At 28.7% G+C, this 26,047-nt stretch overlaps 1 protein-coding gene across 2 annotated transcripts in view; it reads left to right on the forward strand.

Moving 5' to 3' along the window:
- Ndg (Nidogen) overlaps positions 1–26,047 on the forward strand; it is a 99,610-nt gene that overhangs the window by 38,066 nt on the left and 35,497 nt on the right. Inside the window, exons 7-15 of one of the 2 annotated variants that reach the window (XM_075367934.1) lie at positions 565–762; positions 2,045–2,257; positions 3,916–4,012; positions 4,779–4,951; positions 8,975–9,074; positions 11,933–12,093; positions 17,356–17,490; positions 21,114–21,353; positions 23,621–23,770. In XM_075367934.1, coding sequence (XP_075224049.1) covers positions 565–762; positions 2,045–2,257; positions 3,916–4,012; positions 4,779–4,951; positions 8,975–9,074; positions 11,933–12,093; positions 17,356–17,490; positions 21,114–21,353; positions 23,621–23,770 — 1,467 coding nt within the window. The remainder of the gene's footprint in view (positions 1–564; positions 763–2,044; positions 2,258–3,915; positions 4,013–4,778; positions 4,952–8,974; positions 9,075–11,932; positions 12,094–17,355; positions 17,491–21,113; positions 21,354–23,620; positions 23,771–26,047) is intronic. The other variant, XM_075367935.1, reaches the window with a different exon arrangement.

Consider the following 26,047-nt stretch of genomic DNA (forward strand, 5'->3'; position numbering starts at 1 on the left):
ATTTATATAGCCTGTAACACTCTTGGTAATGTAAGGATTCCAACATGGTGTCATACATCTAAATCGGTTCAGCCGCTGAGCCATAGTGCAAGAATATTAATTATCATTTTATGAGATAAAGTGCAGTAGATGGAGTTTTTCTGCATTAATTATAACCTAACCAATGAATAGAAATGTATTCTTTTGTTTTGAAATAGCTATAGCATGTTATTATAATACTCTATCTGTTAAGTTTTTAGAGGTAGTATGGACTGTATTGATTGTTGGATGAAGGAATGAAACAATATTCTTCTAGAATAGTTGAATTTAATTTGTAAAAGATACTAAATAACATATTAGATGACTAAACCACATAAGTCACATTAGACGAAGAAATACATGACGGTACCAGACGGGATTCTTAACTTGAATGAGTGTATGAAACTGACTCGAAGGCCAGTGCCAATAGAAACTAGAGCGCAGCACTAGCTGGCTCAAACTACAAACATTACACTATCACTTTATCAAAGTTTTAATGTAGCTATTTTTTTGTGTTTCTATATATACATGTTTTTTTTTTCTTAGGTGGAGTGTTCAACCATACCATGGATATAAAGTTTCTAAATTCTCAAAATCATATTAAAATAACACAACGCTTTACTGGGCTTGATGTATTTGATCATCTTAAACTAGAAGCTGAAGTTCATGGAAGTATTCCTATTATACCAGATTCTAGTTTATCAATGCGAGACTATATTCAGCAATTCTCAAAAATTTCACCAGGTAATTTTTATCTTGTAAATCTAAAACCAAGTTTTTTGTTTTTAATTTTGTTAAAAAAAATTTCCAGACAGTTAGCTTACTATTACGAGTTATTCAAATTATTAAATCTCTATTTATTAATCCTCCTCATTACTTTTTCATTTTTCACTCTGCTCATTTAATTTTTTCCACTCTTTTCCATGGCCACATTTCAAATGCATAGCCTTTCTTTTTCCTCCCTTTATCTTAATTTTCATGTTTTATATCCAAATTGTAGATATCTGGGAGTATCATGACAACAGAAAATTTGATTAAAATAATGTTAGAAGAATCAGTAGAAGGAACAAAGAAGAGAAAATGGAAAAGAATAAAATTTATACACAATCTAAAATAAGGTTATACTATTTTGAACTCAAAAGTTTAGATGGGACTGGAGGAGAAAGGAGAACGACATGGTAGATAGAACCTGCCTCAGATAACCTGTGATGGTAATGATGATGATAACCATCATCATGATTTTTTAATGATTGAAATAAATTTCCATTCTATTTTAATGATCATCAGTATCAGTATTAATAAATGAATTACCTAGATTCAAAATGATTTATTTATAGATTGAAATAAGAAATAAAGTAAATTAAAAAAACTTGGGAAAACAAAACATGGTTGTGAATTCTAATTATAACTTAAATAAAAAGTAGTTTGATTATTAAGGTTAACACAAATCAGTTGTTTAATTGCTGATTTTCTAAGTCTAAGCTTCTGAGGTTTAAATCCTAGTGAAAGTTAGTTGCTTTTACATGAATTTAAATTCTAGACAGAGGTTGCCGATGTACTTTGTTTCCATCCAGAGATTCCCAGTTGAAGTATTATTCAGGCCTTGCAATTTTTCACCCACTACAAAAAATTCATTTCATTATCATCCAACGGCAATTGTTTCAGGGCGCCATCCAGAATAAAATGGAATATTTCTGTAAGGCTTTCTCGAAATCAGTTATAAGCATTCAACACATCTATTCATTTTCCCGAAGGAACAGATTGTGGATAATTAATTGCATAAAAAAACTATTAGTACACAAATTAAATTTTTTAATTCTGTAAATATATTTGATGCTAAGCTACTACTGCAATAGCATCTATATTATACAGATTATATATACTATATAATTAATAATAAAAAATAAAAACAAAATTTAATCAGTATTATAATGGAAAAAAAGTTTGTTTAGTACATATTAGGAATGTAATTGAATTTAAAAGTTATATTAATTTGAATTTTAAAAAGCGTTATGTTATTTTCCAGGTGTATTACGATCTCAGTCATCACACAGTATTAGAGCAGACAATACAGGTCAAGAATATCAAATTTCAGTTGACCAAGCAGTTTACTTTAATGAACTGTGTCCCGTAGATAATCTTTCATTAAAATTAAAGACTGCAAGAATTTTTATAAATTATGAAAATACTGAAAAAATTTTAAGATTTTCTGCAACATCTAAAATATCAAAAATATCAGGTACAATTGGTATTTTTATAAACAATAATTTTTAGATAATTAAAAATGATTTTTTTGTAGAATGCTACAAAAAAAATTCTTGTTTTATTTATTAATTTTCTGCCTTTTAAACATTATATTGTTCTGCAGATTATATTCAAGACCAGCACATAGATATCTGTAATCATGGGTAGTAAACCTATTTTGTTTTATATATATACATATACGTAATTTATTCTTTTAAGAGTATGATCAATAAAGTACTCAACATCCATTTTTCAACCATATTCTTGTAGGAGAAGAATTTAATAAATTCTTTGCTGATGTTTCAAGTAATAATAAAAATATTGATCTACTTCAAACAAAGCTATTCATCTTCAATGGTTTTGTTGATGAGTCAGTATTTTTATTTCCTGTTGATACAGGAAGTTCAAATTTGTATGCTAATTATAAAGAGTGGGTGGTTATTACTGAAATTCCTATCAGTACTTTAAAAAACGTTTATCATGTCTTTACAGAGTTAAGCAATGAATTTTTCATAAATTGAGTACTTTCCAGCTGCCTTACAATTGTTGTAATTCTTCTCCTTAAGAAAGATTCTACACTTAATTTAAATAATTATAGACAGACTTCTTTATCATCTGTATTTTGTAAAGTTTTTGAAAAATTACAAAAAATAAAGTTTTAAAATTTCTTGAAGAGCGTAATATATTGACAAATCTTCAGCGATGTTTTAGGAAAACATTTTTTACTGACATAACTCTTTCTCAGTTTTGTGAAAATATTTTAAATTGAGTAGATTTAAAAAATATTCCATTTTCAATATTTTGTGATATAATTAAAAACATTCGATTTAGTTCCACATTTTTTACTGATAAAAAACCTTCAGCTCTGGAACAAGAGGAGCAGCTCACAATTAGTTTAATTCATACCTCACCAACCATAAATTAGTAGTTAAAATTTAATTATTTGATAAGAATACACATGTAAAATTTAGGTCCTCGCATCAAGATGTAGAACCTGGAGTGTCCAAGAGATATGTTCTCGATCGTTTCCTTTTCTTATTGTTTATTAATGAACTGGCTCAAAATGAGCTATTCATTGTAACCCTTTTTGCAGATGACACAACTGTACCTATATCTAAAAATAATTATTTTAAAGGTTTTGGAAGTTTTATACTAACAGTTCAAAAAACCATTCACTGGATGGATTGTAACTATCTAATTTTAAATATGAATAAAACCTTTGCACTTTCTGGAACATTGATCCAATTATGTCAGCTGTAGTATAAAATACTACTGAGAGTTTGATCCAGATAAACAAGGGAAAGAGTTACTTTCCAAACAAATAATCTTTACCTACAGAGATCTGATGCAAAGATGTGATTCATAATAAGTATTAAGTAATATTGTTTTTTTTTTAATTCAGGGTGCCATAATTAAAAAATAGACATGATTATAATAGGTCATAAATTTATAATACTATAATATTCTTTAAGACTATCAAATAGTTGACATAGTTAAAACTAAAGCCTGATTTATGATTTCTCACTTCTGACTAGTTTTGAATTACATAGGTTTATTTTGTAATATGAAGAAAAGTAAATCTCTTTTAGGGATTACTTTATTATTATCTGACTAAGGTAAAAAAAATGTTTTTTTTTTTCACTTCATTTTCAGAACATGAAGATCCTTGTCTTGAAGGTCAAGTTACTTGTGTTGCCAATAGTTCATGTCTTGCAGATGGAGATAATTTCGTATGTGTTTGTAATCCTGGGTATGAAATAAAGTTTTCAGCTTTTTACACTTTTTTTTTAAGTTTAAAATAAATAGAATTAATAAAAGTAAACTTCTGAACATAATTTTCTTAATAGAGAACTGTATTATGAAACATTAACTTTAAAAGTTTGTTGATTTAAAAATGTTATTATAAATGTGATAAGTGATCAATTTTCTGCTATTAAACAACAGAAGCCATATTTAACAAACCCTATTAAAACGTGAAGTTTTTACTGAATTTTGTTTGGAAAAAAGCACTCTGGCTTTTACACAAACAGTTCTGGGTTCAAATCCCAATCAAGATTGGCATCTTTCACGTGCTACATTATTCATCTCATCACAAAAGTAAGTAAGCTACCTATATGAATAAATAAATAATTAAATATGCTGTATAATTCATTGATCTTTACGTACCTTTGAATCTTGTGTTTCCATTTCCCATTCTCAACGTTTTCATAAATATGTGTTTAACTGCATTTCTGTGCCAGATAGGTAAAATAAAAAAATAAATTTTATTGTAATTAAGATCAGTATCTGAAAAATATAAATTTTTTTCTAAATTTTTAGTCCTATTATAGGATGACTGGTTTCGCTGAGTGGTGATTTTGTGAAATCAATATCAGCGGTTCCCAGTAATGGACAATGTACTTACTGAACTTAAGTGCATTTATTTATAGACAGACATTTTATTTCAAAAATAAATTCTTCAATTTTGCTTTTTACAAGCCTCAACTTTCATTTTATTTTATTTTTTGTTATTTTAGATTCCAAACATTATATGCAGGAAACGGTTCAGAAGATTATGGTTGTGTGGATATTAATGAATGTTCAGATGGAACATCAACTTGTCATGCAAATGCTATTTGCATAAACCAAGTTGGTTCTTTTAGTTGCCAATGTAAACCAGGTTACAGTGGAAATGGGCATTACTGTACAGGTAAAAAATGAATGATTTTTTTTAATCATAATTATTTGTTCAATTTTTCATTATTGTACTTTTAATAACTTCATTGTTATGAACTACATTACATTGCACAGACTCTGAATTTGTGATATTCAAGTTCTTTATCTAATCAAAGTCTAACCAGGTGTTAAAGCACAACAAAAATTATAATCCTCTTATAGATGTTTCCCAAATTATTCTAGAATTACTTCAGAAACCATCACAAAAATCTAAATCTACACCTTGGTAGGTTCAGTAATTAGGTCTCTAAAAAAAATAATAAACTTTATGGTAAAAATATAATATAATAAAATAAAATGTACAATAAGGAAGAGAGAGAAGGATTAAATTGAGGCTTTTGAGATGATGAAGATTGAGAAGGATGGAGAAAATAAGATGGATGGATAAAGTGAAGAATGTGGAAGTAATGACCAAAATTAAAGAAGAAAGAGCAGTTATGTGGCAAGTACACACAAAAGAAAAGGAAATTGGTCAGGACTTGTGGCTAGAGGTAGAATCTTGACTATTGCATTTAGATTTAGTATAAGGAAAAAGGAAGTAAGAAAGAAGAAGGATGAAGTTAACAGATAAGGTGAAGGTTGGAACCTACAAGGAGATGAAGGAAAAGGCTTGGGACAGAAATGGTTGGAGATAGGGCATAAGGGACCTACCACCAACAGAACACCAGATGATGATGATGATGACTGGAGGTGTGTACAATAGAGATGTATTCTGTAAAGCAGTGTTTCTCAATCTGGGTGTCACGAAATTAACCAACAACTTTACTCATAAGCAATAATGAAATCATTTTATGTGAAAAAATCATTTATTATAAACATTTTACTTGCATTTATAAGTACACATGTAAAGAAGATAAATGAATGAGATTGTTACATTTGTGTTTCATTTAAAAGAATCTCCATATGAGGACAGACCTATGTTAGTATTACACAAAAGAAAATTGTTTTCAAGTGATAAAAGACAATTCCTTTATTTAGTTTTTAGCGCAACCATGGACAAAAAACCCTTTTCACAGAGGTAAGATATGGTGAAAGAGATTAATATTTTTAATGCTTCTGTGAATTTTCTTATTCACTTCAATGCAAGCCAAAATATATCTAAATCTTCAGATGTGAATTGTAGATTTAACTTTTTATTGGCAGACATTTTGATGAGCTGGTTATGAATCTCAACTGGTAACCTAGTAGCTGCAATGTTTTCACTAAATGGATTCCCAACACTTTGAGAAATCATTTTTATCTTTCAGAAAATATTCCACCTACTGAATTTTTAGCACGCAGAAGTGCATCTATCCAAACTTGAAAGTGCATGCTATCCAAACTGTAGTGAATAATAGTCTCTTCTTCATCCATCTTTTTCTCAAAATAATCAGAATTGAGTGGAAATATACCAAAATTTTAGTCTTGAAGACAAATAATCCAGAATATCCCTCTGCTTCTTAACGTCTTAATGAAAGTATGAACTTTGTCATTTATAAAATGTTTTTATCATGTCCTTGTAAATTCATATTCAAGTCGTTTAAATGCAAAAATACATCAGCTACGTAAGCCAACTGTAACATTTATTCATTACTCTGTAAAAGCAATGAGAATGGTGTTTGTTTATCCTGAAAAAATATTATTAATTCATCTCGCAATTCTAATAACCGGGTTAACACTTTCCCAAGTGATAACCATCTGACTGCTGTATGGAAATGAAGTGATTTTTTTTCTTTTTGTCTGTTTCATCGCATACTTCAGCAGACACTCTATTCTGTAATGGTTGACTTTTAACCAAATTAACCACTTTTACTGCTTTACAAAGAGTTCGTTAAAGATTTTCAGAGTTATTTTTTGTGGCAAGAGCATGTCTGATGGAAGCAGTGCATCCATTCCATCCTTGATATAAGACTACCTTTTAATTTTTTCAGAAATCTACTGTTCTTTCCAGTTATCGCCTTTGTACCTTCACTACACACTGCAGTATATTTTTCCCAATCTATGTTATAGTTTTTAGTAGCTTCATAAAAGACATTGTTCTGTTGCAGGACCAGATATTGATTTGCAAAACAACATATTTTGATTGATGTGTTCCTATCCCATTCATATCTCACAAAGCATAAGAACTGAAATATGTTTGCCACATTTGTTGCTTCATCTAAATGAATACTAAAAAATTCACTCAAACTCACTAGCTGAATTATCTGAAAGAACATTGGCAGCCATGTCATCGATTCACTGTGATACTTTGTCGTTAGAAAGCAGAATTTTTTTCAATTTTTTTGCTTCTTTCACACCTATCAAAACACTGACCATATCAATTGCAGCAGGCAGTATAAGATTTTCTGTGATTGTATGGGGTTTGGACATCTTAGCTACCCTTAATGTACGATATAACATGCCTCAAGTGTACTTTTATCAGTATGGCTTGATTTATAAACAGAAGAATGTTGATTTCTCAAAGTATCTAATTTTCTTTCAAAAAATTACAAGGGTTTGCTTTTATGATCTGGAGGTTTAGTTTCCAAATGTCAAAATAGTTTTAATGGCTTTATGCTTTCATTAGAGAGGACTTGAAAGCAAACAAGACACTATGACTTTCCATCCAGTTAGGTAAAACCATAATTTAAATAACTCTCATTGTACAATCTTGTCTTTTTACTAATCGATTCACTGAATGTAGATAGCTCACTTCATTTTTCACAAATTTATCCACTTTTAAGAACAAATTGAAAAAAAAATTACATCGTTTGACCCTAGACTAAAAAACCGAAACCTCAATTATTATTATTCAGAAACTTAAATAAAGGCACCAGATGCATGCTTTACATTCAAAACTAAACTAGTGTTTTGCAATCCCATACCCCTCATATTCAGATGTATCATTTGCATATATTTGAACATGATGCTCTTACAGTGGATATTATGCAAGCAGATCAAATTACAAGGAGCATGTACACACCAAGCTGGAACCTGTAGATTGCTTATGTTTGTACACTTCATACATGCATGTTCATACTCACCGCAATCAACACAGCTAAATAGTTTTAATTAGGTTTCATTGGGTTGTCATTGGCTCGTGATAAATTCATTATATTTCTTTTTTTACTTCCTGAGGATTGTAGAGCTATAAAGGTTGAGAATCACTGCTATAAAACATTATAATTCTTCCAATATTCCTATGATAGGATACTTTTCCATACAACTAATTTGGTGGTGGTTTGGTACTCATAATATTAGTTCCAAAAATAGGATATTATTACTCCATTTACCAGGTTTAACTGAAATGTAAAATAACAAAACTGCATGGAATTTCCGAGTCAAATATTGAAACTAAAATGTCCAGCAATACTCTGACAAATATTCTGAGACATAGAGATCATTCAAGTTGGAAATTTGAAAGATGTTTAGAAACATCAGTAAAAACTAGATTAACTAAAAAACAGTAATTACACAACTACATTACTAAGCGAAAAACTAGAAGTAATTAAAAGAAGAAATTTAAATTGCCTGTAATTGATAATTACAGTTACAAAAGTTTTAAGAAAAATAATCAAAAACTCAAGAAAAAATGAATTTGTGCCACATGATATATTTGAATCTATTCATTGCTATTTTTTTTTATACATTTAAAGAAATTTCTGAAAAGTAGTATGAAAACAATAATTTTGCTAAAATGTGAAATACTTAAATTAGCAAATTTTCCTCTATTAATTTAAAGTAAAATATTTATTTCCTACTTAAATATTATTGTATCATGCATTCAGATAATCATTTATATTTAAGTAACCATTTATTTCTATTACTTAATTAATTAATGAAAACAATAATTATATTACTGTGAATTTTTTTGTTTTATTAATCTAAAAAGAATTCTTTGAATAAAAAAGTAAAACAGTTTGCTGTGAAATAGTTATTTTAGTGATAATAATCTTCTCTAAGTTTATCATTTGTCTTAAAAGTTTAATAATGTGATTATTATATTGTATTTAACATTTTTCTTCTTTTTGTAATGTAGAAAGTGAAAGTCCATGTCAACGAAATCCTTCTCTGTGCAATCAGCCAAACAGTTATTGCAGTCGTCCTGATGATTTATCTACTTGTTCTTGTTATTATGGGTAGGTTAAACAATTTTTTTTCAATAATTTTATTGTATGTATACATACAATAAAAATTATTACTTTAGCATTTTATTTATTATTAGTAAATCTATTTTTTCAAACTTACTATTTAAAAATAGGAAAGCTACAATTTAATCTACATACAAATTACTCTTAAATTTAGGTTTATTTAAATAAAATACTCAAAGTAATGTTAGTATTGAGAGTCTACCAACATGTAGTCATGAGATATATATATATATATTTATATATATATATGTGAGAGATGCTTGTTAAATTCATGCATAAAAAATAAACATATAGTGTAAACCAAACAATTTTGCTGTTGCAATTGGAAAAAGTAAGTTGGATACATTGTCATGGTAAAAATAATCTTTTTTTCTTATTTCCTCATTTAGATAATCCACTGAAGATGTCACTCCAGTTATCATTTTACCCTCCTCCAGAAACTCAATGAAGATTATATCACGAGCATCCAAAAAGCCAGTGGCCACTACTTTTTCTGTTCAACAGTTTTTCCTTCTTTGGAGCAAATTCCTTGAATACAACCCACTATTTTGATTGTTCCTCAGTTTCAGGTCAGTAGTGATGAATTCAATTTCATCAGAAAAAACGTTTTTTCAGTTGCATTGAAGCAATCCCAAGTTGTGTTTAGATATAGTTACCTGTTCATGCTTTTCATCAGTTGTTTGATGTGAGCAAACATCACCTCCTTGCAGGTAATTTTCACACATTTAAATATTCATGTAAAATATGATGCATCCGTTCATTTGAGGTATGTTAGCTACTTCATGCACTTTCAATCTTCTATTCTCCATTACATTATCATGAATTTTTTTTATATTCTCTATAAAATATAACCTCATCAGGCTGTACAGAACATTTGTGCTCATATAACCACTCCAAAAATAACTACTTCTAACCAATCTGATTGATAAAGCTGACATACCCTGACATTTATCCAGCCTGCCTTTAGTTTCATGTGCAGTTCTGCAGTTCAAAAAATAATGTTTCAACCCCACAAAAAATTTGTTTTCATCCATTTTTAACAAACCACAATACATGATCAACTCAGTCAATTGCCAATGTCAGAATTATGAATGTATCTGACTGAAGCTCTATGTATACTTCTTGTAGAAATGCAAATACCTCAATAATATACTACAAGTGAGTTTTCTTGACTTTGCATGGGAATATCAAACATCCCTCATATATATATTAAAACATCTGTTTTACTAAGTAGCTGAATGAATCAACAAAATTCATCTCTTCAAGGCTTAAGGTAAAATCTATGGTTCTAAAAGGGTATACAAAAATAAGCTGTAGTCAGAATTTCCCTATTTAATATAAAAAGTCCACAGTCGTTTGCTTCACATAAGTCTGTAATTTTGGCATACTTATATACAATAAATTATTTATTAGTAATCACATTGGGCAGGTAGTAATGACCACTTTTGTGAAATTTACAAAGTAAAGTATCTTATACATAGTGGAATTTATCTTTGGCAAGGCTGTTATTATTGTTTATTGAATGCACAGATGAATTTCAGACTACTGCTGTTCTGAGGAAGCCTCTTCCAATGAATAAGGATTGCTGAGTAGGAATTATTAATGGGGAAAGGAGGAGGTAATCAGTGAATAATTTCTGGTTGATGAGAAACTGGTCAGAAAAAGTGTACCTGATCTGCTTCTGTTGCAAATTTTCACACACACCAAACATAGTATAGTACTAGTGGAACACTATATGTATGGAAAGGTCAATTTATGAATTCATACTGGTCTTCGGCCCTTTACCTTTGTGTTGCTTAAGCTCTGCTTAACCATGGAAATTTCACTCAGTATTTAAAAAGATTTGGCTTATCAGCTAATGAATCCTGTGTTTGCAGAAGGGTGATCCAGTCAAGTCAAAACTTTATGTCTGGCTGATTTTCTTATAGAAGGAACTGACCTCTCATTATTGTAGAGATTTTGTAGCATGAATTGTTCAGGCTATGTGTGAACTTCTCATTGAAATCACTATATTCAACTATCATGAGCAAAATAATTGGATACCTCAGCTTTATTACAAAGGCACACCTGGTCACCAGTAAATTTATTGACAATTATAATGATGTTCATGTACTATTTTGGCAAACTGATACAGATGGGTGCAAAATTACAATGATTTTTTAGTAAAAATGGTACAAATGGCTACAGTCAAAAGTATTTATGAAAGAATTCTATATCCAAACTCTTTCATAATTATTAGACTTAATAACTCTGTTGAAAATGTACTTCTTTAGGGTTTAGTAGATTGTACCCATTCTCTAATATTTTATACTGTAATTTACTGTCAGTATTGATTTGTAACTTAAAATAAATATGATCTTTAACTAATTTTATCTCAGTAAGTATTTCTTGGAACAACTCCTATGTCTTAGGACTGCCTTATTCCTTAGGCAGTCCAGAAAGGAGGTAACAGAAGAAGAAATGTAGTAATCAATTAATGCTAGGTAAGTACCATTGATAAGTCTTAACCTCAAAATGTAATCCAGTTGTAGTTGACCGCATTGCAGATAATCCAAGATCAGAAATCATCATGTTGTGATCACAAAACTGTAATTTACACAAACAAAGATGAAACAAACATTCTTGAAAATAAACATATCTAAATTTTGTCATTGAGAAGTTTTGTCCACTATAATTTGTACCAACAACAAAGGAAATTCAATAAATTATATAACTTGTGGAATAAACTTTTTTTATAAAACTTGTTCTGTAAAATACTACTTTTAATTTCAGTGCATTTATATTTTTTATATTTACAAGTATTTAAATTTGGATTGTAATTTTTTCGATTGTGGAGTATGTTGCAGGTTTCACAAAATACCTCTTGATGAAGGTTTTACCTGTGTTGATGTTGATGAATGTCAAAATCCAAATGTCTGTCATGCTGATGCTACTTGTGAAAATACCGACGGAAGCTATACGTGTACTTGTAATAATGGATTTCAGGGTGATGGCAAAAATTGTGAATGTAAGATAACTTTATTTTTTATTACAAATTCTTTTACTATAAAACTATAGTCAGTTGAATTACCAATAAAAAATTAATTAAATTTCTATTACTCAGTATTCAATCTATTTTAGAACTAACTCACTGTTTCTTCTTTACTTTAGTAAAATTTAATCAAAAGAGATGTTTCATTGATCATTTTAGAGATAGAGAGAAATCTGGTCATTTACTAAAAATACAAAGTCTATATCTAATAAAAAAAATTGTATTTATTATCACTCTACTCAGAAAACTTTACAGAATATTATTATTCTTTGTTTTCTAAAGATTCATTTCAGTAAAGTTTATTGCACTTCCTTTACAGTCAAAGACTTGCATAATATGATCAGATCATTGTACAGTGTGCATTGTTCATATTCCAGTCACATTTTAAAGTTATTTTATTTTAGCTTCAGTTTTTTAAAAAATTATTTTATTGCTATTTACATGGAATTGTTGCTTTTTCATTTACAAAAAAAAAGAAGAGTAATAAGCAAAACAGAGTAAGCTGTACTAATACAACAGTTCTGTTTATCTTCTCATCATAAGCTTATTTCATTTCAAATCTACCTAAATGTTTTTTCATTATCATATTTATAACAATGTATATGATTCAATCAAGAAAGGGTGAAATAAAGAGATAATTCAGGTACATTGACTTTTGCTTGACATATTTAATTTTAGTCATTAAGATTTAATGGTGTTTTTTTAAATAAATGGTCATAGATGGATAAGAGGAGTAATGGGTAAAAAGGTTTTTCGCAAATATTTAAAAAACTGTTTAAAGCTTTCAAAACTTCCAGCCATTAGGTTTTTGATTTACTCTAATAAAAAGTAACTACTATAATAAAATTAATATGTGGATGCTTTAACTTCATGAAAAGAGTGCTTTATATTTTTCTTTTTCACAATTAATTTGAAAACGAAATTTCTAATAAATAAACACTTTGAAACAAAAGAGTTTTACAGAGATTATTTCTTTACATCTTACTTTTTCTTTTTTTTATTTACTGCAGCTTCAAAATAAAATTCCAAAATTGTCCAAGTTTTGGACAAAATATGCAAGGAATTGATAATTTCCTTAATTATAATTTTAGGAATAACTCTGTAATGGCAAGTTCAAAGGAAAAAATATACATATTTTTTTTTTTTTTAATTACTAAGCAAGGAATAATTGAATGATTTTTTTTAAATTAAAATCTCATAATAAAAAAGGTTTTTTTTTACTAAAAATCAGCACTTTTTAGATATTATAAAATAACCTTTCTACCCCTATTACAACTCCTTCCAATTGTCTATTGACCATCAGGACTCCTTCAATTTTAATAAGGAATAAAATTAAGGATTTTTAAAAAATACTAGCCTTGAATTCTTTAATGTTTATTTAGACTGTAATGTGCACAATCATGCTCATACACAAAACTTACCTAGATATTAATTTGTATACTGTATAAATGTATACAGTGATATAATAATGTATACATAAAAATTCATGTATGTATTTGTTTTAATAGAAAGAAGATATTGAATAAATCCATAATTGTTTTTCATTATTTTCCTTTCCCTTTAGTGTATTATTTTTAATAAAAAAAATTTTACATATCCTGTTTCTAATTCATAGTTTAAAAAAAATTTCTTCACGGTTGTTATTACTGTTATAAAAGTTATTCAAATTAACATTAATAATTTTAAGGTAAATAATGAAAATTTATATAATTAACGTCACTCATGAAAAAGCTCATAACTTAATAAAAACAATCAAAATTATTAGAATCATCATACATCACATTATCCACAACTACTAATTCAGTCATTATTAAAACTAAAATAATTCAAATAAAACCCAGTAAAAATGTAAATAATTAAACCAAAAGAATGTCTTCAATGAAATGAAAAAAAATATTACTCCAACAAAAAAAAAAAATTAAAAAAATAATATAAAAAAAAGCGCTTATTCATCTTAATTTAAAATTTCAAAATAAATAACGAAAAGAAATTCTTGATTAGATCAATTTACCCGATAACCAGATATGTAAAAAAACAAATTTAATTTCAAAACGACCCAAACTTTATAAATAATTTTTCAACAATGAAATACAAATCGTAGCTACAAAAAATACATTTTATTCCAAATGCAATGTATACAATTTGTATTTGTATTGCAAATACAGATCTAATCTACAACCTTATTCATTATTTCAACATTACTTTGTTATCATTGTGTGTATTCAACTATCATCTATCTAAAAATTGCAAAAGAAATTACATGTATTTATAAACCTTTATGAAAAATTAATTATCAGCCAATCTCCATGACAGAGTGAGCCTTTCAGAGCCTTTCATACGAAGGTCCCAAGTTCAAATCCCTGTCTGCATGTCATGTAATTTTTCATGTGCTACAAAATTTCCATCTCATATTCTCATGTCAAAAACTTTGAGCTTATATAATGAATTAATCATGAAAAAAGTTTCAAAAATAATTTTAATTTTTGTAAAATCAAACAATACCAGATTACAAATGCATCAGTATTTATGTTGTAGGTATAATTTACTCTGACAAAGATTAAATCTTTAAATTATTACACTTATTCCTAGTAAATAAAGCAATATTTTATATCTATATTAATCTTATAATTACAATCAAATCACTGAGAGATTAATTTCAAATTGTTGCAAAAAAATTTCTCTTAAACTGGTATTACATGGCTGATAAATATACATAGTAATACAACTCTAATTCCAAGAAAAAGATCAATTTAATCAAATAGAATTATCTAATACAATCTCTTTTCAGACTAATCAAGCATTTATTTAACTGTAAATAAAAAATAAAATATCACAACCTAATTTAGTTTCGTTTCCAGTACTTATGCCAAATTACTGTCTATTTCATTATTTTTCAAAATGCTACAAATCCTCAAAACATTTTTGTTTTTAATCATAAAGAAGAATGTAGCAAAATTGTAAAACACAGTATTTACAGATAAAAGATAAAGGCGGTACAAAGAGATGAAAAGAGAAAAAAAGTCTGTTGGCATTTGCAATAAATATATATTACAGATTGATCTATCGATACATCATTTTTCTGGTCTAACAGGCTAATTTTTTTTTATTTCAGCATGTTATGTAATATTTGAAAAGTTTGTTTTTTAATAAATAATGTGTTTTATTAGTAATTCTAAAACAAAAGTAAGAGAAAATAAGGAAGGATAGATACTGGTCTGTTGGACCCGTTAATAAATCTATACATCAGTAAGACTAAGTTCTTAGTATAATTAAATATAGATCTTTTAATTTGGACAAACTGATATATGTTTAGTGACACAAAAATAGAGTTAGTGAATGAGTAAATGAATTTATTTATTAACAATGAAAAAAAAATTTATAATCAAAAACATTCAAGTGATAAATTTCATAAGAAAAACAATTCAAAACAAATAAAGGAAAACTTATGAAATAAAACTTAAACTAAAAAGTTTAGTTTTTTTTAACAGTAAGTACAAATTCTGATGCTCTCTTTCACTTTTATCATTAAACTTTCTTTTAAAATTAAATATAATAATTGGTGATTTCCTGTTTTATATTAATTGTCAAACTATTAAACATTATAAATTCTTTATGAAATGAATAAGTTTGAGTACCAGACTTTTAACTCAAGTTACGTTCAGTTGTTATTATTTCTTAAAATTATTATTTCTTACTTATTTGAAGGTGTCTCTAACAAATTTCAGTTCTTTAATATTACATTTTGTTACAAGCCCCTTTATTATTTTAAAAATAAAAATTAATGTCAGCAATGTAACTCTTTTCGTAATATTTAATTAATATTGAGTTTTGGTAATTAGATTTACTGTAGTATATCCACTAACTTTTAAGATTATGCTCATAGATCTGATTTGTAATTTTTGAATTCTGTTTACTTGGCCATTATATAAAAATAAAATATAAATTTAAAAATGCATGTCCATGTGTTACAATACTTTTTTATAAGTTAATTTATAAAAAAGTATTGTAAAAGTATTATAAAAAAAGTATTAAGAAGTATTAAAAGTATTGTAAAAAGTGTAGTAAGTGTAAAAAGTGTACCTTTTAACAAAATTCATTCATTTTTAATCTTACAAAAAAAGTAAACTTTTCAGATATTTTTTACAGATACAATCTACATGGTTTCTGTAGATTTTAATTTATCTAAAATATATTATAATTATACCTAATTATTATTTTATATTGTTAACTTGTTCATTGAGATTATTGTCTATTGCTAATGTTCTATTAAAATTCTTTCTACTATTTATTATAATGGAATTTGTTTTGTTTTTGTTTAATTAATTTATTTATTTATTTATTTAATTTTTAATATTTTCCAAGTTCTTCTGAACCTTACCAATTGCTGAATTTACATTGTCTTCTTGCACATAAATTAATGTATCATCAGTGAATAACTTAATCTTACTGTTTTTAACAGTAAATATGTTATTTTTGTTGGTTTTAATGAATTTTTTATTTCACATATGATTCTTTATCACACACAGTTACAATATTATACCTTGATTATTATTTATTGAAGTCTTATTAATTGATTCAATAATTCATCTCTTAAGTGAAATCTTCCTGGTAAATTCTTTAGTGTATCCATATCTTAACCTCTATTGAATGTTATGTTTTATATTTGATCTTATAAGAAGTTATAAATAACTCTAATCTTCCTAGAAGCATGCCCTTTGAAGGTCAGCTGTCTCCTCTATACCCATCCCTTTTCTTTATCTCTTATTCTATCTTCCTTGAATAGGGATCACCATAGAAACTGGGTCATCCTCCCCTCAGCATTACATCTGTAAGGTGGTTATAGTTGTAACTGCTTCCTTGATTGAGCTTAGTGGTGACATAAACTTTGCCTGTAGGCTTGTATAACATCTCTGATTCCTTTCCAGTGGTTACATAGAATGTAATAGCTTACATCCCTATTGGCTAATATTGAGCTTCTTATTTCTTCTGTCATCTGATATAATCTTTGTATTTTATATTTCCCAATAGGACTTGATGTTTCAACTTATTTTCTTTTCTAGAACTAGTAACCTTTTTAATTTTGTTGTTTCATGAAGTGTGTACTGTGTTTAATGTTATTAAATTATTTTGTTTCACCATGATCACTAATCACAGGTTACAACATTGTAATTATGTTTAATCACAAAATTATTACTTTTATAAATGTTTGTAAATCTGCATTTATTAAATAATTTCCAGATTATGAACAACATAGTTGTGAAGTTGTTTCATGCGGTAAAGGCGCTGAATGTATTGATGATCCACATGAAGGTGCAAAGTGCATTTGTCAAAAAGGATTCACTGGGGATGGTTTAACTTGTACACCAGAACCAGGTATTTATTATTTTTACCTTAATACAATCCTTTTTTGTAAGAATATATTGTTATCATATTTTACAGTTTGACTGAACAAACCCCAACTGAGAATGGCCAGTTAAACTAAAGTTCAGGAAAACGAATGAAATTGTAACATTAAAGAAAAAAGAACACTTATGCATTTTTAATTACTATATCATACTAATGTTAGGAAGTAATTTTAATGATTTCAGTGTAGCATGTTAAGAAATTAAAATTCCTAATGTATCCAATTTAAAAAGAGATCTTTCATTCTGACTACTGAAAATTTTTCTTTAAATTCTAACTAATAATTTGTTTAATGAAGACATGTTCATGGACATAAATATAACATATACAAAAAAAATGTACACATTCATTTACAATGATTTTTTTTATTCTGTGATAAATTAATCATCTCTTGGTGCTATAAAATATTGTATCCAACTTATTAACCAGAATAGTAGCATTTATGTCACAGAAAGATGAATAAAACTGGATTACTAATGAGAAAGTGTATTTCATTCATGCAGAGGGTTAATATTTGTCTTTCTACGCGGTAAGTTGACAGTCTGAAGCCTGGTTGGATCAGTTGTATGAGTATCTTAACACTACCTTCACAATAAAATCATATAATTCTAGCTATTAAATTGACAAAGGGTGCAGCTGCATATGGGCCTAAACGTTTCCTAATAATCTTTTTTCTTTTTCCTTTTCCTGTTTAGCCTCCGGTAACTACCGTTTAGATAATTCTTCAGAGGATGAATGAGGACGATATGTATGAGTGTAAATGAAGTGTAGTCTTCCTAATAATCTGATTTATTTGAGTTGTGCTATCCTTACTTGAGGATGAAATAAAAATATTAAACAGAAAAAAATTAAAATTATGTTTTCAAAGTAATTATTTATACACAATGTCGGTCAGTTTTCCCTATATGCAAATTTGAATTTGCATATAGGGAAAATTCAAATTTGTAGGAAGTTATAATAGGTAGGAAATTTTGGTTTTACAGTTTGTAGTAATCTGTGATTTAATTATTATAATATAATAGTTACTATTTAATTTCTTATTCAGTTCATTTGTATATCTGTTTTAAGAATAATGACATTTATGTACACAAAACAAGTATGAGTTTGTATGCTTCATTGTTCATGGAGAAATTATAATGTTACAACTCTCCTATGTCCTCAATGAAGAATTCCATACGAGATTAAACTAATTTTCTACTACCAACATATCAACATTTGTTTATGCTGAACATATTTGAAAATACTGGAAGTATTGGAAGTGCTTTATGATCAAGTTGGCATAGTACTAGTTACATTTAAAAAAACGACATCTGGTTTATGTCCTCAAACATAAACCAGAAAACCTATATTAGGCTGTTAAACTGAACACGTTTACAAAAGATTTTTAAAGAATTGAAGTTTAAGTGATATCAGCTAAGATTACTTCTACAATTTTATGAAGATAATTTTGACAGAAGAGTGGAAATTTATGAGGAGTTTATTATTCATTATAAGCAGATTTTCATTTCTCTATTTTAATGATGTAGTCTGATGAAGCATGCTTCAAATTGAATGCCTAGTAATCCACCAATTGTGTTTACTGGTCTGATGAAGATCATAACATAGGAACGAACCTAATGTACCTCAGATTCACGTTCAGTGTAGAATCACAACCAACCTGTGTTTAACCAACATTAAACACAGAGATTAACCAATCATAGAAATTGACCACCTCTATATTTGGTAGAAAGGTGGGGCTCATTATGCTGTACCAGTTAGAGGCTACTTTGATCTAATTTTTCTGAGTGACGACACTGAAGAACAGTTAACTGGCTATCACATTCATGTGATTTGACACTTAGCAATTTTTTGTTCTGGGGAATCATCAAAGACATGCTATTTCTTTCAAATCTAAGTGATCTAAACATCTCAAAATGTAATTGAAAACTTTTCTGGTTTTATCAGTTTGAACAAAACTTTATTGAAATAGTTGAATAATTCAGTAACTAAATGCTACCATTAACCATAAGGGCAGAAAACCAAATCTTTGAACATTTCCTCTGTTGTATGTTAGACATGTAATAATAAAAAACATTTTTCATTTTAAAATGAACATTTTTCATTTTTTATTAACCGTTTTCTTATCACTAACTGAAGAAACACACTTTTAAAACACTTGTTATTATATTTATACATTTATACTATCATGATCCTATTCCAGCAATCAGCTTGTCTAAGTACATACTTGGTCTCTCCAACTTGTTCTAAAATATAATTTTCCTTCTCCACCTTTTTTTATTTTTAAACCCTTTTTAAACATCCTCGAGGTAACCAGGCCGGCAATTAAGCATCACTCAGCCACCTCAGGGTGTCATGGCAGCGCTGTCTGTCCTCTCTAGTTCGTCCTCCTGCAGGACATCCCATCGGGGTCTCCCGTGCATCCCAGAGACATGCCAACTCCCTCTTCTGGTAATTCCTTCTCCATCTACTACCAGACAAATGTCTTCTCAATCCCTTTAACTCCCTTTTCTTACTTGCTATTGAATATCCTCTTCATTTTTTTCTAACCACCTGTAGTTCCCGTCATTCTTGCTAATCTTTCCCCACCTATTCTTTTAACATGTTAATATCATTGCAATCTCACTCCCACAACTCTCCCCCTTAAATTCCGCTGCTAAGATTATCAGTTATATCTGTGTTTTTTCTGTTGCCGTATCCTTTTTTTCTTTTGCAGCTCTCAGAAATTTCATTTTTCTTGTCTGAAGCCATCCCAATTCCTTTTTGTTATATTCTAGTGTATTTTTGTTCCATAAAAGGTCCAATAGCTTGTAGTCCTTTTTGCAGTAGTTTTGAAATTTCATTTTTCTATTCTTTGTCCTCTCAGATTTCACTTTCCAAGTATGTAATACTTTTAATCATTCAAATTTCCCCATCCAACATTACACTGCTTTCCTACATCTTCCAAAAATAATCAGTTTGCTTATTACTTGTTTTAAGTTTATACTTCATCATGCCAATATGTTCTTCATCTCAAGTATCAAATCAGCTTTGCAATCCTACACATATCATCATCGTGCAATTTCTTTCCCAATACAATCATATCATCTGCAAAAATCATCATTTTATTCTCCTTTTCTCTAATTCTTTCTTTTATCCTCCATCACACTATTGAACATGCTGGAGATAGGGTACCTAATTGTATTCCTATTTAGCCCAGTCATACTAAATCAGTATTGTTGAATGAAATCCTAACCCTGCCATCTGTCATCCCTGCAGTTTCTTAATTATATTTATGTATCCCTCTTTAATGACTTTCCTCATTTCTTACAGCAACTTATGTACTACTCTCAGAAATAAATATCAATAAATAATAATACCAACTTTCAATTATAGATTCACCTTTCTCTATCAGCTGACAATGTGGCAAAGGTGTCATCTGTGTCTGTATTGTGTGATCATACTGTTCTCACTCTGTTCCCTCTCTCATCTTCATGCCTATTCTGTTAAGGATATCCTCAAAAATATTTGCTGTGTAACTCATTAATATTATGTTTTTAATATAGTTAACTTACATAATTGTAATCTCTTTATTTAATGGAAAATTGTTTTTACAGTTAATGGGTGCAGTAATTGTGCTCTTGATGCAACGTGTCTAAATGATATCTGTGTTTGTAAACCTGGATTTATTGGAGATGGAACTTACTGCACGCTTAGTAGTCAGTCTACATTAAAAACATGCCTATTGGGTACATGCTGGTGTCCACCTGGTTATATTCCTCATGACAACCCATCTCTATGTATTCGTGATGATGGACCCGTTCCAACTGCTACTTCTACACCTACATCTGATGACGGTATGATTGATGTTGAGTTCTCTTCTAACTCATTATTTTAAATGTATAAATTTTAATATACAGATGCATACATTATAAAATTTAAAATAACAATTTATTAAACACTGTTGTATAGAATACTGGCACCAGAGTTATACTTCTTTTTTAATTTTCCAATAAGTGATGTATTTCCTATTATTATGACTAATATAATTGTAATATCTATCTTTTAATAATAATAGAACAATCTTCATAATATAAAATAATTAATTGTGTATCACAAAAGATGTAAAGTACAAGACAACCTAGGTAACACTAATCTCTAAACTGTCTGACATAGCTGTACAAAACAGTTTCTTGAAGATTGATGAAAAAAAGACAGTGTGTTTTTTACATATGACATATTCCCCAGTTTTTACTTTACATTAATTTAAAGTTGATTCATTAATGTTGTTTCACATAGACTGTCTCACCATAGTCACTCAAAGTTTAACATAAATTAATGTCAACTGATAAAACACATTAATTTTAGGGGGAGTGTAACTCCCCCTAAATAAATAAATCTTTAATTTGATCAGTACTTAATAATACATTGTATTGATCACAAAAGGAATGGGTAGATATGCTACTTCATAGATAAAAACAGAATGGCCCCAGCGTTTTCAGAATATATATTTTTTAATTTTTTTTCAATAAATTGGTGGGAAGATATTTTAAATGGTTTGGTTATTTATTAAAAATGACAATGGCAGCATAATAATATCCTACTTTATAAGTCAAAATATTATATAAATTTATATGAAAACATGGTTGAATAAAGGTGTCTGGTTTGATAAAGATGGGTATTATTTTTTTATTTTGTAAGAATAAGAGATTACTACTTTTAGCAAAAATTGGACATTCATAAACATAAAACATTGGTAAATTAGAATTTTTAATTTAGTAAGTATCAGTTTACATGATTCATGTTTAGGGTGCTAAAAAATAATCTGACATTCAGTTTTTGAAACCTAAAAACCCATTTTCTGACTTTCTGAAAGCACTCCAAAAAATACTTTTTTTGGAGTTTTTTTGGAGATTATAATAAAATATTTATCATAATCAATTTATTACAACCTAATTCTTTACTGTTTAAAATGAACATTTTTTCTGGTGTTTATAAAATATTTTTCAAGCATATTGTAACAAAACATTTACTTAGCAATAAGCTAAATTAATTTTTTAATTCTTAGGTAGAGTGAGCTGTTAATAGATATATGAGTATTATACAAAGTAAAATCATTTTTTTATTATTATTAATTTATATTAAAAAAAGTTGTTTTCACTATTTAAAGTATCTATCTTTTGTTATAATATTTTCATACCATGTTAAAAAACAAAACAAACGTTACTTTTTGCATGCCATTATATTGAAAGCAATTTTTTAATCATATTTATCAAATTAGTTTACAATTTTTTTACGCATACTTTATTTTATTACTTTTTTATTTATTTTGTGTTTTATCTTCTGAAAATTACTTATTTCCTCTAGAAACAAAAGCTGATACAAAATTACAGTTTATGATAGATTAACTTTGCAGCAATTGAAAAATATCAAGCCTGTCTGTCAGGATTTAAATTCAGAGTTTTCCTGATAAAAGGTAGAGATTTTACCACTCCACCACAGAGATTAACACTACTAATGACTCTGTTAATAATAACACTTTGAGAGTCTGAATGTACTTGCCATCAAGCAAAAATTTAACTGTACTTTTTATTGAATTAAATTTCAAATAATACTGCTAATTTCCATCAGAATTTTATTTACTTCTCATCAAATTATTCACTGAAATGTTTTCTTAATTTATCTACATGAAACTTCCATAGCAAAATATTTATATTACAATATCTGAAGCAGATGTATTAAATATGATAAAAAAGATTATTCTGATTTTGATTATCCTGAAAAGTCAACCATTCATTTCAATTTTTTTTTATACAATATTAACAGACTTTTACTAATTCATTGTAATGCATCGTAATTTTCCAGGAGAAGCATGCACTTAACTAAATTTGTCTAACTAAACCCATTTCATTGCTTCTTGTGGTATTCCGCTCTCAAGGTGGTACTTTAAGTCGCATAAGCTGGAGTGGAAGGATTTAAAATAAATCAAAAATGCATCATAGCATTTATTTAAATAAATATATTCATTTTAATTCACTGTAAAAAATTATGAAAAAATAATTACCAAAATATTCCTATTTTATACATATATGTATTTATAAATAGTGAAATAAAATTGTTTCAGAAATTTCTGGCGAGGTACCACAAAAAGTTTGTTTTTATGATACTTGTTTCTGCCCCGCTGGTTACTCTCTCATTAGGGATAAGTGTCTTCCTAATCCTTCAATGAATGGTTATTATTCATATCAAACTAAAGGACAGCCTGGATCAAACTGTATGTTTAATGATTCTACAGTTACTATCTGTTTCTTTTTTGTGTAACAATAATTTTTATTGAAACATATTGCTAATAATTTATAAACACCCACACATGCATACATATATATGTTCATTATATGCATTTCACATGATTGTCATGCACTTATAAATATTAATTAAAACCTGACGTATGCTAATTATTTTATTTTGTTAGTCTATTTACATTCTTCCCAAGGAATACAATCTGTTAAACATTTTGTTGAAAGTCAACAGAGGAGGTGTTCAATGGAAAGGAATGAAACTATACTAATCAATCAAAATAAAACAAAAGTAAAAAGCATGTAAATATATACTAGATAAAATATCCAACTTGTGTTCAAAATGTTATTTTGATTTCATATTTTTTCTTTTCTGTTTGTCCTTGACTATTAAAACTTCTGCTACAGTCTGGTACTCCAGCAAGAATGAAATTGCTATTAGATTAAAAATATGCAATGGAGAGAAGAAAAAAAAGAGCGAGGAATGAGTGTAGTTTAGTATGTTTCCATATGAGTCCATATGCACACTTGACACCCATTTTTCTTAAGTTTTCTCTTGATCATTTTTTCTATGTATCTAAAAAGTAGTTTTTCTCATTCATTGTTATACAATATTTTTCTCTCAGGCATTTTAAAAATTACTTTAGTTTATCAGAGATAGATCACTGATTATATTCCTTTATTTTCTACCACTTCTCTTTACACATATTAAGTCTTCCACTTTTTCCAATATTTCTTCTTTGTTATGTCATATCTTATTTTCTTTGTTACAGTTAATTTTCTTTCAGTTTGGATTGGTTCATATTCTTTTGTGATAGCATCTTCAGTATAATTTTTCCCATCATTTCAGCAGCTTTGGTATTTTTTTTTTACATAGTAAGGTAGTTTTGTACAGACAAAACTACCTTACTATGTAAAAAAAAATACCAAATACTAACTCTCACAGAAAGTGATTCCCAATCATAAAATGTCATGACTGGTCCAATAAGAAAGGTTAAACCATGAAAAAGGTGACTGGAAGATATATTACATAATCTTAGAAAAATGGTTATCAATATTGGAGAGTATGTCAAGGAATAGAGTGACATGAAGGGAAATCATGAATTGTGATGGAGGCTAAAGTTCACCAAGGGCTGTAGTACTAAGAAAGAACAACCTGTATAATTTACGAGGGTAAGTCAATTATTATCTGCAATGTAGTTATAAATTTTATTGCAATACAAATAGGAAACATACATGTACATAATTTTTCAACATAGTCCCCTTGTATTTCAACACACTTGGTCCATCGTTTCACAAGCTTACTGATGATCTCATAAAAGAAGGTTTTCGGTTTAGCTGCAAACCAGGAATGTACTGCTTCTTTCACTGTTTCGTCTGAGGTAAATTGACGGCCCCTTAATGCCTCTTTGAGTTGACAAAACAAGTGGCAGTCAGAAGGGGCGAAATCAGGACTATACAGAGGATGAGCCAGTACTTCAAAGTTGAGTTTCTGGAGCGTTTCAGCAGGGTGGGCAGCAGTATATGGACGGGAATTGTCGTGCAATAACACAACACTTTTCGACAGCAGTCCTCAACATTTACTTCGAATTGCAGGCTTCTCTTCTGCTTGGCAGTAAGCATCTCACTGTAACACGCTTTGTTTATTGTCATGCCCCTTTCCTCATAATGTTCCAGTACTGAGCCTTGTGAGTCCCAAAAAACCGTAAGCATCACTTTTCCTGCGGATGGTTGGGTCTTGAACTTTTTTTTGCAGGGCGAATTTAGATGTTTCCATTCCATACTCTGCCATTTACTCTCCGGCTCGTAATGATGGATCCATGTTTCGTCACCAGTGATGTTTCTGTCTAAGCAGATGTCCTGTTCATTACCATAGCAATCCAAATATTTTTGGTAGATGTCCAAGCGTGTTTGTTTATGCAACTGTGTGAGTTGTTTTGGGGTCCATCTTGCACAGACTTTATGAAACCAAAGTCTGTCGTGGATGATTTCGTAGGCAGAACCATGACTAATTTGCAGACGATGTGCCACTTCATCAATAGTCACTCATCAGTCTAAGAAAACCATGTCTCATGCACGCTCAATGTTTTCCTCATTTGTGGCAGTAAACGATTGTCCAGCTCCTTCATCATGCGTAACACTTATACGTGTGCGACCATTTTTGAATTTTTCAATCGTAGACACTCTGTTGCGGCAACACACTATTCCCGTACTGCACTGAAAGTCTTCAATGAATTTCGCCTGATACACCTTCT

This window comes from Lycorma delicatula, chromosome 6 (genome assembly GCF_047948215.1).
Source record: "Lycorma delicatula isolate Av1 chromosome 6, ASM4794821v1, whole genome shotgun sequence".
NCBI lineage: Eukaryota > Metazoa > Arthropoda > Insecta > Hemiptera > Fulgoridae > Lycorma > Lycorma delicatula.